Source organism: Rhea pennata, chromosome 23 (assembly GCF_028389875.1).
Source record: "Rhea pennata isolate bPtePen1 chromosome 23, bPtePen1.pri, whole genome shotgun sequence".
NCBI classification, from domain to species: Eukaryota; Metazoa; Chordata; class Aves; order Rheiformes; family Rheidae; genus Rhea; species Rhea pennata.
In genome coordinates this window covers 7,309,039-7,325,871 of record NC_084685.1, presented here as the reverse complement: position 1 = coordinate 7,325,871, position 16,833 = coordinate 7,309,039, and the positions used below count along the sequence as shown (strand labels likewise).

General features: G+C 42.0%; 1 protein-coding gene across 1 annotated transcript in view; it reads left to right on the top strand.

The window, feature by feature from the left end:
• The window catches only part of CSMD2 (CUB and Sushi multiple domains 2), a 325,353-nt gene that overhangs the window by 71,989 nt on the left and 236,531 nt on the right, over positions 1-16,833 (top strand). The window contains exon 4 of the mRNA XM_062593772.1: positions 15,517-15,711. Coding sequence (XP_062449756.1) covers positions 15,517-15,711 — 195 coding nt within the window. The remainder of the gene's footprint in view (positions 1-15,516; positions 15,712-16,833) is intronic.

The following is a 16,833-nucleotide window of genomic DNA, read 5'->3' as shown; positions in this document are numbered from 1 at the left end:
CGGCCAGGTTTCACAGGCAGCTCCCAAGCTCTGGGGAACGGCCCTTCCAGCCAAGCCGGGGGGGCTGTGCCCGTGCTGCTGCCGTGCTGGCTGTGGGAGGATCGTGACCCAGCTAACACAGGCCCTTGAAAGCTGCTGTGTGAAATGACAGACTGCCATTTCGTTTGTTTAGCTTATGAAGACTATAAAAATGCACTTGTAGCTGGGAAAAGTGACTAAAAATTATATAATTCATTCTCTCTCAATGACTTCCCGATCAATGGCTCAGTTTGCATATCAAAAGATTATTTTTCTAGCTGTCAATGCTGTGCTCAACCTGGGATCTAGAAACTAAGCTAAACTAAGCTCTTGCTCTCTGCTTCTGACATCAGCACTGGGAAAAGATTCAGCATTTGAAATGTAGTTGATAATTCTGTTGGTGTACAAGATAAAACTCAAGTTACTATCTTTTTTGCTTAAATGGATCTGCAAGGTTATAAGGCCTAAATCGTTTTTTTTCCTGTTAAAAAATACCAACAAAATTATGCAGCAAGTGACATATAAAGAGCACGTCAATGCTGTGCTGTGCGGAGATAGCTTAGCTGGGGCGTTCCTGCAGATGTTCTCGGCTCTGCCGTGGCTACGCAGCTCCCAGTGCTCGATGGGTTTGGATGTCGTGTGCTGAACCGTGCGCTCTGTGGTAGACGTGTGCCCTTTCGGGTCCCGTGCCTCCTGCAGGAATCAAAGGGATGAACTTAAAGACTGTGAAAGGACAAATAGAGGCAAAATGTTTGGCAACATATGCATACTTTGACTGAAACATTCTGATCTGGCTAGTCTAAAATTTACTGTAGATAGGCCACAAATCCCATCTATTGGGCAGCGTATATTTTGTCCTGTGGAGACCGGGGTCTAGGCAGTGGGCTCTGGGACAGCATCTGCTGTAGCACTCTCCATCCTCACCCTTCTCTCCGGCAAAAGTGCTGCGCTAAGAGCAGGATAAAGTCTCTAAAAATTAAGCCTCCCCTTCCTGCCAGCTCCATTATACTGTAGTTTGGCTGCTGGGTATGGGGAGCTGTGTTTATAGTTGTATCAGGTTATCTTTATAAGTGAAAAACCATGGCTTTATTAAGAAGTTCATGCATTTTCTATTCCCTCTGAACTTCAATGCCAGGGAAAGGAAGTTGGTGAAAATAAAAAGTTTATGAAGTTACAGTTCTTGTTCCAAACATGTAATTATATATAAGCAGATTCTCAGTGGGCAAACCAGTTGTAATTTTTTGTACTTTACAGGAAAATCTATCTTGCTGAAAGTGCATTGAATCAAAGCACAACAAAGCCTGGTGCAACTGTGTGTGCAGAAATGATAGCCATTAATTCTCCTTAGAAATTTTTGATTCAGACTATAGTGCTGAGAGTAGACAAGTGTCTTGGATAAAATAAGGACCATCACACTCTTTTTGTGTAGAAATTGAATTAAAAAGACTTCCTAGAGGTTGGGAAAAAATATATGTTATTCTTTTGAGAATGCAGGTTTTGATGAAAGCATGCATGCTGTGATACCCCCTAAATTAGATCTATTTTTATGGTATTTCTGGCACAAATGAAGCATCTAATATCAGAAATCCCATGAGAACTACTTCTAAACAGAGTTCCAGACAGGCTGATGAGGCCCCTGAGCTCCAGGTAATGCCTAAATCATTTAGACATTGAACATAGAAAATATTATATAAATGCTACATGTTCTTAAACTTCTAGTGGAGTGTCTGCATACTATAGGATGCTTCCAGTATCTTGCCAGTGCTAGTAACTTCTTCGTAGCTGAAATTTTCCTGGCTAACAGTGTGTAATTCCAACTTGAGCCATACTCCGTTGGCTGCCGGGCTGCGTTTGGCAGCAGCGTTCCCATGCTGCTGGTCCAAGCCCCCACCATGCTCTGCAGGTGATGAGAAGCTCATGGGACACTGATGTGGGACCTGCCTTGTCAGCAAGGATACGGGGGGAAGGATCTGGGGAAGAAACATAGCTGTGTGTGGATGGAGTTTCGAAGCCTTGGATCAAAAGCAAAGATTTTCTGCTTAGGGACAAAAACCTGGTGGAATTTAGTTTCTCTGGTAGAAATAATCCTCTTCAGAAGTCTGGTGCACTGAGTTGGAAGAGGCAGTGTGTTGGGGGGTGGTTATTGGGTTAAAGTGCTGGCTAGCCTGTGGAGCACAAACTCTTGAAAAGAACTAATTGTGTGTTAGTTTACTTGTCCTGGAAGGGTGAGAAATTGAGGTGGGACAGGACTGGCCAGTGGGTGAGATCCTGTAACTTGGAAAGCTTGCTTTGTCCTTGTTTATGAAATACTTCCCCCCCCCATCCTTTAGTTGTTTAATAGATGCGTGGACCTCAGTACTAGCATAAAACAACAAGACCTGTGATGTATCAGTAGGATCACAGATTTTAAATGTTCTTACTTTGCTGACAGACTCTCCCAAATATTGGAGTCATAAGAAGGGAAACACATCTGTTGCCTCCATGGGGTTTGTCTGATGAAGTCAGAAAGAAATGTGCTGTAGGACAGCAGTATTTTTTTTCTGTTTTTCTCATGTGTGATGTTGGTTCCCTTCTGGCTTGTGGCACAACATCTTCCCTGATTTCAGTAAAATCTTTCCTCACTTACAAAAGCAGGTGGGTGAATGTCTTCAGAACACCATTAGAGAGTCTTCTGGCTTTCCTTGGTAAGTGGTGAAGGTTTGCAGTAGTGTTGTCTTTGTGGTCACAGCAGTGTAGAGTTTCTCCCTTCAAAGGCAGCTTACAAGATGCTGGTGGTGTTTAGAAGCCTGGAAAGCTTCAAGCGGCGCAGGGTACAGATGGAGGCTTAACTGGTGCTCTCGCGGAGGCCCACAAAGGCATTCTGCAGTGTGAAGTTCAGTACTGAAAGGATACTTATATAACTTTCTCTTTGTGCGGTGTCGGAAACTTTTATAAAGTAAATCATGTCCTGAATGTTTTTTAAGATGTCAGCAGGAGACAGGGCTGAGAAATAACCGTGGTCCTGAATCTGCGGCGGTTGAGTCCAGCGGTTGCTTTGTGCCTTTTAAGAATGGGAAGGTTTAATCCGCAGCCAAAGTAGCCTTTCTCTCCTGCTGCTCTGATCTTTAGCTTGCTTAAGCCACAGCCTGCTGTGCTGCTTTGGAATTTATTTAATAGCTCAGTTGTTTGGACATGATTAAAAATATAATGAATGGAATGAAGCAGTAATAAGATGAACAGCACATAAAGGGTTTTAGTCTAAAAATATCTGCTTCAGCACTGCCAGTAGAGTGAAGTCTGCAGCAGCAGTCACAGGAAAGTCCACTGCATGAATCTCTTGAAAGCTTTAGCTAGCTGTTGCTGAATGAGGCTTATGTGTTGCCTCCCCTAATCAATCTTTAACAAGGGCCCTATTTTTTCCACTCCAGTGTTACTTTGGCTTCCTATTGTTTCCCTTCCATGTGCCTGATACATAGCTCCAGAGATGAAAGGTTTTTCTTTTATAAAACTGAATTGCGCATCAAGTATGTGCAGTGTAAATTTATTTTTCCAGTGTGAGAATTTGAAGGGATTGAACCTCTGTGCTTTCCCTGGATGAGTTTTGCCATTTGAAGGGTTCAAGAGCTGAATATTGTTCACATTAAGGTTTAGTGTTTTCCTAATGGTAGATATTCAAAGCATAAACTGAAGGTCACAGAAGTTGAGAATTATTCTCTGTGGCTCCTGTGGTAGATGGGTTAAGGGAAACATCCGTAATGAACAGATGTGGCTCTTCTGCCTTCATCTCAGCAGCTGTAGTGTCTAGTAGAGATGTGAAAGTGTGTGGTTACTTCCTATATTCATTTGAAGTTTAAGAACGGTTTGTTATGAAGAGTAGAGAGGGCTTAAACATACATGTTGCATATAAAGAGCATAATTATAAAAGTGATGGTGTGGATTTTGTTGAGGAAAAATAGAAGAAATTATTTTTGACTTGTTCAATGATGACTGCTCACCTAAAGTGCTCCCTCTCCCCCCCCTCCCCCCCTTTATTTCCGTGTGTGTGTATGCTGCTGCTGTTCCTGAAGCACAGTATCCTTTCATCCAGGGGTTTCAGTGTACTCCAGAAATACCTCACTTTGCTACCTTTTCACAGAAGTGAAGGCATATTGCAAGGTAGTGGCATATGTGGGAACCTAACACAACATTTTTGTGGTTACTTTTGAGGTCTTTCAATATGAACTTCCTCAGTGTAGGTTTGTATTACTAAGGCCAAAGCATTCAGCTTTAATGTATCAGTTATATCAAATTTAAATGATACACAGGTTTGCCCTTTGTAGTTGAACAAGATTCAGGCCAGCTTTGAGATCTTGAGGTATCTTCTTTTCTAGGTTCGGTCTTGGTCCTTTCTCTTTCCATTAATCTCCATTCCTCTGAATGTCCTTTAAGTAAGTCTTTGTGTCTTGTTTCCATGACAATATTTATACAATAGATGCTATTCTTGAAGCATGTGTATATGGATTTTTCATTTGTAACCTCTTTACATCAATTTCTGATATATTCAAGGTCTCCTTGAAGTGTTTGTACCATCACGTTACTTCAGATTAACTTAAGAGGAGTGTCTCTGGATGGCTGTGGCCCTACTGTTTGAGTTAAGCTTCACAATCTTTCCCTTGGAGAGATGAGTGAAGGACATTATTTTTTTCCCCTTTTACTAATGAGTAAAATGGAAGGCCAGAGGCATTCAGCCTGTGATAGATGGTCTGTCCAAGTTCCCCTCATCCCTCATTTTCTTTTCCTTAACTAGAAGGTGATGCTTATTCAGGGTAACTAGAACTGGGTGCCGACACTAACGATGGCAAGAACAGCTGTTAGATTTTGTTTTTCGTGATGGTCAGCTGCCACTGCAGTTACACAAGATAGCTGAATATTTCACCCTCCCTCTCAAGTATATATGCCAGTGCAAAGGTCTCAAAGGGAACGTTAGCAATCTAAATCGGCAAGCAGGCTGAAAGTGTCCCTGTAGGGCATGTCTTACATTGGGGTGGCAGCTGATAAAAGACATGCAGTGCAATTCATCCATGTCTTGTCTAAAAAGTGCATGACATTACACCCACGTTCTTCAAGCCACATGCACAGAAGTGACAGGCAAGTCACCTTCCAACTCGAACACAAGATGTTTACATCAAGCGACTAGCCTTTATACCACTTGAAGAAAAACTTATTTGAGGAAGAAAGCAGTGTATGTATTTGTGCACTTCAGTTCTCTATGTGCATGGTGGTATTTTTGAGATGTAGTAATAAATCTAGAAGCAGTAGTTGTTCTCCTTTTCACAGCAGTGAATCCTAGTGTTCTTTGTGTCATTCTGGATACTGAATAGGATTGATCTTCTATGCTTGATCATCGTTGATTACGAAGCTTGTAGGAGGAACTCATTATATTGGCTGATGGTCATGAAAGTTGTATGGGAAAAGAAATGAAGCTTTTGTCATCATTTAGAAATCAGGTTAAACCCTACTCTTAGTAGCACTGCTTCAGAAGTGTTTTAATGGTTGTGTTTTCCCTTATTTTCTGATATCTAGCTACTGAGTGGAGGAATCTGCTTTTCCCTTCTCCTTCCTTGCTCACAGACACTCATTCTTGTGAGACATTACATCTCTGAAGAAGCCATAATGCCTATGTAGCAGTTACCATCTTGTATCTGCCTGTATTTTGATAAAGAAATGGAATTTGACTGAGGGTGGAAAGACTTAGAGTACTTTAATATCTTGAAGGTGAGAAGCTGCAAGTTGCTGGTCTTTCATTGGTGTAGAACTACTATCAAAAATATCTTTCACACCAAGTTTGAGGCAACCAGCCCAAACACCCAGTCCCTGCCTCCATTTACACTTTTCAGTGCTACAGTAGATTTTTCAGACGCCTGGAGAAGCCTTGAAGATCCCTGGTGAAACCTCTCGCTCAAAGCCGGGGCAGTGCCCGCACTAGACGGGGTCCTTGGTGCTTTGTCTAGTTGAATCTTGAAAAACTCTGAGGACAGAGATTCTGCATAGTCTTTGGGCAGCCTGCTCCAGTATTGTACTTTTAGTAAAGTGTTTCTGTCACATCCACTGTGAAATCTCAAGCTATGAGTTTTGGCTATTGTTCTTCTTTTTAACCACTGCAGACAGAAACTGAAGGAGACTGACTGTAGGTGAATCTGAGTAGCCTCTGGAGAGATCCCTTGTGGTTGACTTTAGGGTATGTAAAAGGCAATTTTAGCCACTTTATTGCAGTGCCTGGTTATCTGAGAAGATTCTCAGCTCTTATTCTCAAGAGTAAGTTTTGACCTTCCCCCCCCCTCCCCCCTTCGAGTACTGAGTGTGATGTGATTTCCCCCTGCCTCAGATCAGTCTAAGAAAATCTTAAGGGCATGTCCCCTTTCACCTTCTCTGCCTCCCTTAATCCATAACTTGTATAAATGTCATCTTAAGGTTTGTTAAGTAGCTTGAAATGTATGTATAAAAAGAAGGGGCAGGTCTGAGCAGCCAGATCTGCAGCATCCAAATTTGAGTAACAGACAGAAGATTTTAAAACAAAATAAGCTCTTTGTCTTCCTGCTCCTGAATATCTTCAGTTGTCGAGGAGCTCCCATGTGGGACTCAGAACTTGTTCTCTGAGATGAGTACATGTAACTGCATAGCTTGCAAAATTATGCTTGTGGCAAATTTTGCAAGATGGGCACCTGTGAATTTAGGAAACAGGACTGAGCCCCAGGCATGTTTTAAGGACAAAGTTAGATTCTTAGCTTTGTTTTCAGTGAAGAGGATAAAATTACTTTCTAGATTTTTTGATCAGTTATGACCACAAATTAATAATTCATCTCTCCAGTGCCAGGTGCAAAACTGCCTAATTTCTGTGAGAGCTCAGAGACAGCTCAGAATCTTGGCCCCTTCCTTGAAATTTATTTACTTTCTGTATCTTGATAAGAGGTGTCTGCGCCATGAGCTCGGTGTTCCTGGTTGCTCTTATATTAATGACTCTTCTATGCAGTGGTATAATATTTCACCTTTCCTATTTTCAAGTGCATTCCCATATGAACTGTGTGATATCACTGGTTTGATATTTAGTTAATGTACAGCTCTGTAAAGTTTACGTCCTAGTTAAAACTATGCCTGGGGCGTTGGCCGTGCATAGCATTAAGCAGCCTTGTGATACTTCCTAAAGAAGCACAGAAAAGCTAACCATCAGAGGGAATAAATTAGAGGCGATAAATTATGAAGGCAGTGGAAACAGGAGAACATGCTAGCTTTCTAAAGCTGCTGTTGTCCAGGGTTGTTCTGAGGGGCGATCCAGGCGGAGCCAGAGCAATCGGAAGCTGTGCAGCACAGGTATTGCTGCTCCTCCAGCGGGGTGGGAGCTTATTCCCGCGGTCACCTCGGGGTGGTAGTGGACTAACCAGATTTGGTGTGCTTAGGAAGCAGGCTGGGCTGTGGGTCGGAGCAGGAGCAGCGCGGCCGCTGCTCGCACCAGGCTCGCCAAAGGCCCCTGAAAGTCGGGAGCAAGGATGGGGAAAGGTGCGTGGGAGCTGACAGCAGAAATGAAACCAAGCTGGCCGCGACGGTGCTGGGAGGCCTCAGCGGGTCTGCGTGGGAGCTCGGAGCCCGCCCGGGGCCGGTTAGAGCTGCGGCAGCCCAGGGCCACGCGCCACGCTGCGCCGGGAAGCTTCCCGCCAGGCAGGCGCTGCCGCTTCCGGAGAAGCGGTGCAAAAACCCAGCAACTAGAAATGGTATGTTGTGGTGAAAGCCTTTTCTCTACTGTGAAATATTTATTAAAACAAATGTAGTTGGTTGCGGTTCCTGTTCCTGGGTAATCAGCCAATAGCTGGAGAGGATCGGTAAGTAGACACGCAACGTAGCCTCTCAAGTTGGAAAAGGCTTTATTTATTTATTTATTTTAAATAGAACAAAGCAAGTTCCTTGTCAAGGGACACTTTCCAGCAAAATACAGAGTGGATCAACACTGGCACCCAGTGTCTGGATGGAATCAGTTTGGAGCTGGGTTTCCAGACCTGACACCCTTTTTTCACACTGATGCCTGACTTTTGGTCTTCATGTGCCCAAAGGTGTGAGGTGCTTAATCTGGTTTGGCAGGTGAACTGTCTGAGACTGCATTTCTTAAATCTGCTGGTGTTTGGACCCTCAAGTTGTCATCTGGTGCAGATATCTACCTCAGTATTGCTTTTTCTTTTTTCTGGTGTCTCTCTTATACCATAAAAAGATGCAGCTCTCTTTGTTTCCTTTGGAAAGTTTAGCTTAGTTCAGGGAGGAAGAGAGCAAACAAATGTAAAACCACCCACATCCCTGAGGAATTTTTCAGGTTACTCTGCAGCTGTTAAATGCCAGTTCAGTGAAGCTTTAAACTTGCACTTAAATCTATTCCTGCTAAGCAAAACACTTAATCACATGCTTTAAATTAAGCTTGTGTTCAAGTGTCGTCACTCTGAAAAGCAGCAGGACTGGAGCATGTTCATGAAGATGAGCACATCCTCGAGTGCCTGCTGATTAGGCTCTGATTCAGGAGAGCATCTCGGTTTGGGCTTGTGTGCAAGGACCTCTGGCTCTGGAAACTAAGCATCTGCCTCTGTCTGAGCAATTGCCAGCATGGTGGTGGTCTTTGAGGTCTAGTAATACATTTTTGAACCCATGTTTCAGTTGCTTTATTTTCATTCTTGCTAGGCGTCTGAGCTCAGGAAGTAGTGACAATTATTTACGAGTAAAAATAATGAGCAGCTTAAAGTCCCAAATGTTAAGGAACTCTGCTTGCTGCATCTCTGGAGATACCTTAAGGTATCTGCAATTTATCATTAATCCCTCCAGTTATCTTTGAGGACTTCTTGCCTTCCCAGCTCCTCCTGAAAAATCTGCCTCTTTAGAAAAGGATGATTTAAAAAGCCTGCTGTCCTAATCCTGCTGGTAACAACCAGGTGATTACAGGAAGCAATTGTCATTTGATTAGTTAAGGGAAATAAAAATGATGTGTGTGTGTATGTGCATATATTATATATACATACATAGATATATAGTATGTATATATATAAAATGAAGGGGCTAGATTCATTCTGCTGCCACTAATCATCCCATTTTGCATCCTGAGGGTTATGTCCTATCTGAACTCAATCTCACAGGTTGTGCCTCCATACTGCAGAGAGAGTTGGGGTGCAAACACCAGCTTTCCTCTACCCAACTTAGTGTTTTCACAGAACTTGGAACAGTTTAACACCTTTGAGGCCTGATTCTGGCCAACATGTTCAGTAAATGTTTTAAGGACAGAGAAACACAGTGTAATGATCTAAGCTTGTTTGTCTCAGAGATTGTATTAGAGCTCATGAGACTGAGCTTCTGTTCATGAATTTTGTGTGACACGGTTGATTTCTAGCTTCATTCTCAATTTGCCAAATGAAGATCACAATCATTTGTTATTTCCAAAAGAGGTCAGGAAGATAAATGCAGAAATTGTTGATTGTTTACAGTCTTGACTTGGACTCAGTGAGTTGTTTTTAACGCACTGTTTGGGCCACAGGCACAAGGAGCATCTCCAACATGGTTATGTGGTAGGATGCTGGCATAGGCCAATATTTGATGGTCACTCTGTAAATACTGCAAAAGGTGGAAGGGCAGGATTGTTCTCAGGATCTCATTGTGACTGTTTTCATATTTGGAATACTTGCTATTTCTGTAGTGGGAGAGGGTCATTAAATCAACTTTAAAGTAGCATTCAGTTGGCTTGCATGGTACTCTTGGAAGGTATGGTGAAGTTGCTCTAGTGTGCTGCAGCAAGGTAAATTGGAATCTGAAAATGAATTTCCAGAAAAGTCCTAAAACTACTACCACAAGTAAGATGGATGGTAAACCATTCTGGTCTGTTATTATCCAAAAAGTAACTATCTGGCTGTTTTTTAGTGAACAAAGAAATATTAGAGGGAGAAAATAGTTTCCATTTAGCTTTATCTCTGTTGACTGTACTGGAAATGAATCATGACATAACAAAAAAAAAAAAAAAAAAAAAAGATAAAATGGAATGGAAAAGATACCATTTATTTCCTTTTCTGCAGCATACACTGGACACTTATTCTGAAGGTTAAAACTCTCCTGAACTAAAACAGATTGCACTAAAACACTGATGAAAGATATTAGAGTCATAGAGTATCCCTGTGGTACTTAGCCCAACAGTTATGGGCAAAGAGGGGAGGGAAAATTGATCTATAGGTATCCTCCTCCCATTGAAGTTCATGTTTGCTGGCAAAAGGTGCACTGCCAATGTGGTGCGTAGATGTTTCTGTTAATTTTCCAGATTTTTCTGGTGGAGCTCTCCTTAATCTCCTTCTCTCCTTGAATTTCTCAGAAGGTAGCAAATACAGTGCAGAATGTCTTCTGAGTGAAACATTGCGCTTGCTCGGCCAAGTTGGGTCTGTGGTAGACGAGACCTTTCTGTTGATTTATTTAGATGTCTTGACTTCCAACTCCTCATTTCAGGAAGCATAAAACAGGAAGAGGATTAGAAAAAAAGCACATGAGAAATTAATTCTGAAATGAGGACTTGTAGAGGTGAACAAGCCAACTAATCTGGGCCAGTGGTTTCTTTATTTTGCTTGATCTAGCTAACATTCTTCTATTGGGACTTATAAATTATCCCATGCGGTAATAGGTATATTCAGGAGCTAGTAAGTGCCTACTTTGGCATAGCTTTCTTCTTTTCTCTTTCTTTTTTCTTTTTTTATTAGGAATGAAAATTAGTTGGGAATGAGGAGCTAATTATGGCCTTGTATTGTGAAAGTTGTGTTCCTTGATAAGATTTCAAGGTTAGAACAACAATAGCATTAAAATATCTGTCGTAAACCACCATAGATAATTCAAGCAATAAAAATGTTTCTTTTAGCTATGTAAATAGGGTAATAGACTGGAATGCAGTAACTGGATCTATTGAATGTTGGAGTTATTTTATATTCGAGCAATATAAAGAGAAAAGAGAGCCAAGATTAATTTGAATAGGAAACAGTGAAGATTTCTCTCCTGAATGGTGAGTCAGCTAGGGATAGATTTGAATATTTTTGTGTTGTTTGAATATATCTGAATGATGTGTATGATAACTCGAACATACCAATGTGATGAGTAGGATGACAAACTTCTGCCCCTCTGCTTTGTTTTCTCCCAACAAAAAGAACTGTGGAGTTTTAGGAAAGGCTGATGAAATTAGCCTGAACGCTTCCTGATGGTGGGATGCTGTCCAAGGATGTGTTGAGTCACATCTAATGACTTCGAAACTACTAATTAATTCCGAATGACCTGGAATGATGAGAGGCAGCTCCCAAGTGCTAGGCTTTTAAAGCTGCTGATTTTGAAAACTTCCAGCGTAGTGCTCCTGGATATGGGGTTCAGAAAAGTTGTGAGCAGCCTGTTGGAAAAGGCAAGAACAAGTGAGGGTAAAAGTAAGTTAAAGGGTATGGAGATCTCGCTCTTCTCCAGCTGATTTGCTGTAGAGGTCCACCTGTTTTTTAGCAGCTCACAAGAACAGATGGTGGAAGATTCTCAGACTTACTGTTTTCTCTTTCACTTTTTTTTAACTGTCCGTTTTCAAACATCTCACTGGCAAACTTGGGAGACCTCTAGTCTTGTACCTATGGATCTGAGTAGAAAGTCTATGAATCCTAGCTCTGTAAAGGAAGTGGATCTTCAGTGCTCTCCGACAAGTCTTATAGAAGCTATGTAGCATGCAGAGTATTGGATGCTACTCCCAGAGTGAGATGGTCTGTTCTTGCATCCAGGACAAGGGGTGTGGGAAGCATCGCTGGAGCACGTGCATGTTCCACCAGATGAGAATGCAGGGGTGCAAACTGAAAGATAAGAAAAACAGGAAAACCAGAGAAGAGTTTAGAGCAAAAGAGAGCTAAGGTGGGCAGAGATTGATCAGAGGCCCTAAGTTTCATTTTGATGAATGAGTGAATTTGAAGGATAGGCTGAAAACTGCAGAGTTTTATCATAGATGTTTTGATGGTTTTAGTCTTGGTTGTTCTCCAGTGTCCTGACACTTTATAGTCCCTTGCTAGAAAGATGCTTTTTCTCTCTCCTTGCTCTGAGATCATCCTTCTTCATATCACTTTGTGAGGCAGTTGTGGCTTAAGGCTCACCTAACCTTATCTCCAGAGATTAAGTAAAGGTCTGGTCCCACTTCTGTCTGTGCTGCCATTTAATGCCATGACCCTGATTCCTCTGCCTTCTCTTAGGGAGTGAGCTTTCCTGGGCCGTGTATCTGAGTAGTGCTTGGGACAATGATGTTTGAGGTATGTTGAGGAGCTCTGCAGGTGCAATTGCAATAAAATAATCCTATTTTCCTTTCTTCTGTTATAAAATAGGATATGGTTTGGCGCTTGTTCAAATCAAGACAAGTAAAATAAAATGTTCTATATTCATCATGGAAAGAAACAGACTTAGCTACAAAATGAGTAACAGGACCTTCTATTCATCTGTACCAGTCTGGTCTGTGGCTGCATTCATTTCCATACAATCACTGGAAAATACTATGTTGATTGCCAGGAACAAAGCTTGGAGGATGGGGAGGGGAAATGTGTGCTACTAATCTGTGGTAGAATTGGTAAATGGGTAAGATAAAGCTTTAATAATATTATTCTGTGCAACATCTGATGTAAATAATACAGTTCTATTAATCTCTCAAGCAATCAGTCTGGCTGTTAGAGGCAGCCAAGTATGAGCAATAATATTATCTCTTGTAAGGAATGTTGGAATAAAATCACAAATCTGTTGCTGTGACAGTGGTTGTTGCACTGGCTCAGGAAGTCACACTCAGTGCTCAATCAAAGACACTGGCTGCCCATGCTGACCGAGGGGGCTGGAGAGGGCATCTCCAAGCTGTTCACCTCAGGTGCTTGGATTTCTACCTTACCATCTGCTGTCAGGGTATCATGAAGCTGTGCTTTCTCAGGAAGTACATGCATTTTGTCTTCTGACTTTGCTCCCTGCCTCTGGAAGGGAAGGTGGACTTCATCTAGCTCTTGTTTTGGAGTTGGCCAAATCCATCTGCTGCAGAAGTGCTTCAAAGGCATGGCTGGCTGCGCGGCATCCTGTGGGCGGCTGTATCTGTTCAGGCTGAACCACTCTGTGAGTGTCGGACCAGGCTCTTTGGAAGCCGTTCTTTCTGCGCAGGAGCTAGCGATTTGAAGACGTGTTTGCCTTCTGCAGATGCACAGCAGTGTTCAAAAAATCAATGCTCACTGAGTCATGCAGCAACCCCACTGAATCCAAAGTAATCAAGGAGTTAATATTGCCTCCCCTCGAAAAGACACGTGTGCACTGTCTGTCCTGTAACGCGATATTAGTTAATGCAGCCAAATGAAGTAGAATTTTTAAATGAGATCCCATTTTTCAACTGTGATTTTAAGATATGATGCAGGTCAGGGTTGTCTGATTCTTCATAGTTCATTAAGTAGAGAGCAGCTAGTGTTAGAGAGTGACTTTTAAAAATGATAGATTTTTATTTATAGAAAAGTTCCAGTCATTAATTTTGAAGGAAGAAAGCATAAAAGTAAGAGTGGGTTCATATATATATATATATATATGTATATATATATATATACACACACACACACACACACACACATATATATATAAAGACATTAGTAATTTAATTAAATTGGGGTTTTGAGTATCATTACAGAAAATGAAACATTAGTTTTACGCTGCTTTTCAAGCCATTTGACATATTTGATAGCATCCTCCCTATTTACAAAACCTGCATGCTCATTAATATTTCTATGTGAAAATTGTTGATGATCAGATAACTGCCCAACTGCAGGGGCTTTTTGGAGGGATGTAAATAGTATTTTGGGGACGGGAACAAGGGGAAGAAATTTCGCCTGTCGAAGCGTGGCCATGGCGAAGGGCAGCGCTGCGTTCCGGGGAGGCTGGAGGTGCTCACCGGCCGCGGGCTCGAGAAAGGCTGCGCCGCAGGAGCTCGCGGTTGCAGCGGACTGGGGAGACGGATGGGAGGGGAAACAGAAGCAGTGCAGGAGCTAGGTGCACGTGACAGTAAAATTAATCGAGTTCAAGATGGTAAGGTTACGTTTAATCTGGAAGTGGGCTAGCTAGAAAAGGTGGTCTGTTGGGATCCAGGGAGCCTAATCCCGTGTTACAAATGAGTCTTTCGTTGCCCTCACCATGAGGGATGTTGTCCACTTGCTGCAGAGGGGCCTCTTGCAGTCCCTGAACTATAATCCCAGGAGGCAGCTGATCTGCTGGCTGGGCAAGGCCAGCACTGGTGGCTCCGCGGAGGAGGTCAAGTCCTGTTGCTAAAGCACCGTCCCGTGCCGGGACAGAAAGGTAGTGTCTTTGTTTCAGTGTTCAGGAACACGTTTCATTTCATGTGGCTATAAAGTTTTGTTATATTTTACTCTGCTGTGACTTGTATGCTAGCATCTCATTTTTCTCTTCTTACTCTTCTTGGCAGAGCTGCAGACTAGACCTCCTGTTGCTCCTAGAAACTCATCTGCTTTTGTGTGTGCCCCGACAAAATTCTGTTTCGTATGATATATCATTATGCATGGCTTTGGTCATGTCTTCCCTTTCAGCCTTAATGAAGGACCCTGCATAAGGGCTGATCAAGTCATTGTTAGCCTTTTGATTGTCTCAGCTGGATTTTATGCTGGGCCCTAAATCCGTCAATTGAGTAGATCTTTCTGGCTGGTTTATGGGAACTTGTAGAATTTTGTTTAATTTCTCTGAAGCTGCTATACAGAGACATTGGTTAAGTGTGTAGGATTTACCAGTATTTTACTTGCAACTTTTCCATTTTGTATTAAAATAATAATTTCTGATGAAAACTTTTGACTATATGTTTTGCCTTCAGTGGAGCTGGGTCCATCCATCTGCATTGTTTGGGAATGCAGTTGGATATATCTATTTAAAAGCCAGGTTAAATGTACAGTGGAATGATAATGAACCCCCATGGACTGAAATGTTGCTCATTTTGTCTAGACAATAGCTGCTAATTATAGGTTTTGCTGTCTTCTGTATGGCTCTAAGGCGTAACACAGTTCTACTGTTGCAGGAGCCTTTGTGAGATGCCGGGTAAAGCTCTGCTGAGAAGCAGTATTTTAAACAGGAGTGTAATCCCTGGATTTTAGTCAACTGGAATCATGTGAAATGGCTGGAACTGCGGGAGGGTGTAGAGAGAGGAATGCTATGGATCAGAAACTGGGAAAACAGGTCAGGAAAGAGTAGACTTTTGTGATTCAACTGATTGAGATTAGTTGTGCTTGCTTTATATATACTCGGCAAATACGGTGCTTTAGTGCTAACCTTAACTAGCCTAGTGAATTCTGATGTAGTCCAATGTGGTAAGTTTAAAGATTATTTGCTCTTTACGTTTTAAGTGATACGTTTACTTTGAGACTTGGAGGGTGCCATTGAGATCGGTCATCTCTCTGGATTCTTCACTTGATATGTATGTTATGACTCATCGTCCTAACTGGAAGCAACTTTCTTTGGCAGTTCTACCGAGTCATACGTGCGGAAACCCGGGAAGGCTGCAGAATGGGATCCAGCAAGGGACAACATTCAGCATTGGAGACAAAGTGAGATATAGCTGTAATCCAGGCTTCTTTTTGGAAGGACACGCATTGCTCACATGCCATGCCAATTCGGAAAACAGTGCCTCCTGGGATTTTCCTCTACCCTTCTGCAGAGGTAAAGTGTCCTCTCTTCATCTGGAACAAGCCACAATAGAATAGGATTTTAATGAGTTATTTGGGCTTGATAAAAAGTTTCATGAGCTGTAAGCTTGATTTAACTACATGTTTAGTTTTCAAGCATTTTAACATTGAGGTTCTGTTTTATTAGTTTCCTTAAAGTTGCCAGGATTTGGGTGAATAATAGGAAGGTTATAAAGTACTTGAAGTATTCAAAATGCTGCACAAACTACTTTTAACTTCAGTTTCTCTGCCTAAGGTTAAAAACGACAGGAGAGGAGGAGGGGTTAACTATCAAGATAAAACACCTTCCTAAGACCATGGAATTTTCTTTAGATCAAATGTTAGAAGATGAGACTAGGTTCCCCCCCCCCCCCCCAACATGTCATACAGACTTCCCTTCTGGCAGACTCTGCAGTGGTTCTAGTGTCTTACTTTTAAAGAAACCTGAGTCCATGCAGACTGCCGATGTGCTATCGGATGCTGCCAGTAGGGCGTGCAGCCTCAGAAGCAGATCGCTGTATAGGAGGTAAAATTTGTCTTTTGCTGCAAAAAGCTGGCCAGCTTTTGTGCACTTTTAGGTATGGTAACTTCAATTTCTTTATCAATATAGAGCACTTCTTGCTAATCCTCTGGGGCCACAAGGGACCAGAGAGTCTGTAAACACTACAAGTGTATGGGTTGTTTTACCAAAACAGTTACTGCTGCTTGAAGTCTTTTCCCCTCAATTCCTTGTATACTTCAGTAGAGCATCTTATATTGATTCTTTTTATTGACTGTCTGCTTGTGCAATCAATTAGCAGGTCCAAGCTGTAGCATAAATCTTGAATTTAAAATGAGCAAATACTGTTTGCTTGGTGTGTTCTTAATGCTTTCTTGAAAGAGTCACACAGCAGTAATACATGCTGCTTACTATATTTCTTATATGCTTATGTACTTTTTTGGGGCTGTGGGTGTTACACCACTGAAGGAATGGTTAATACAGCCAAACTGACACTAGAGTGACAGCTGGCATCCTTTTCTTTGACACTTCAGGATAATCAATTATGATTGGTTGCTTTTGAATCAGGGTTTTCATTATAACCTTTAAAAAGAAAGGGAAGTGTCTCTTCTAAATCCA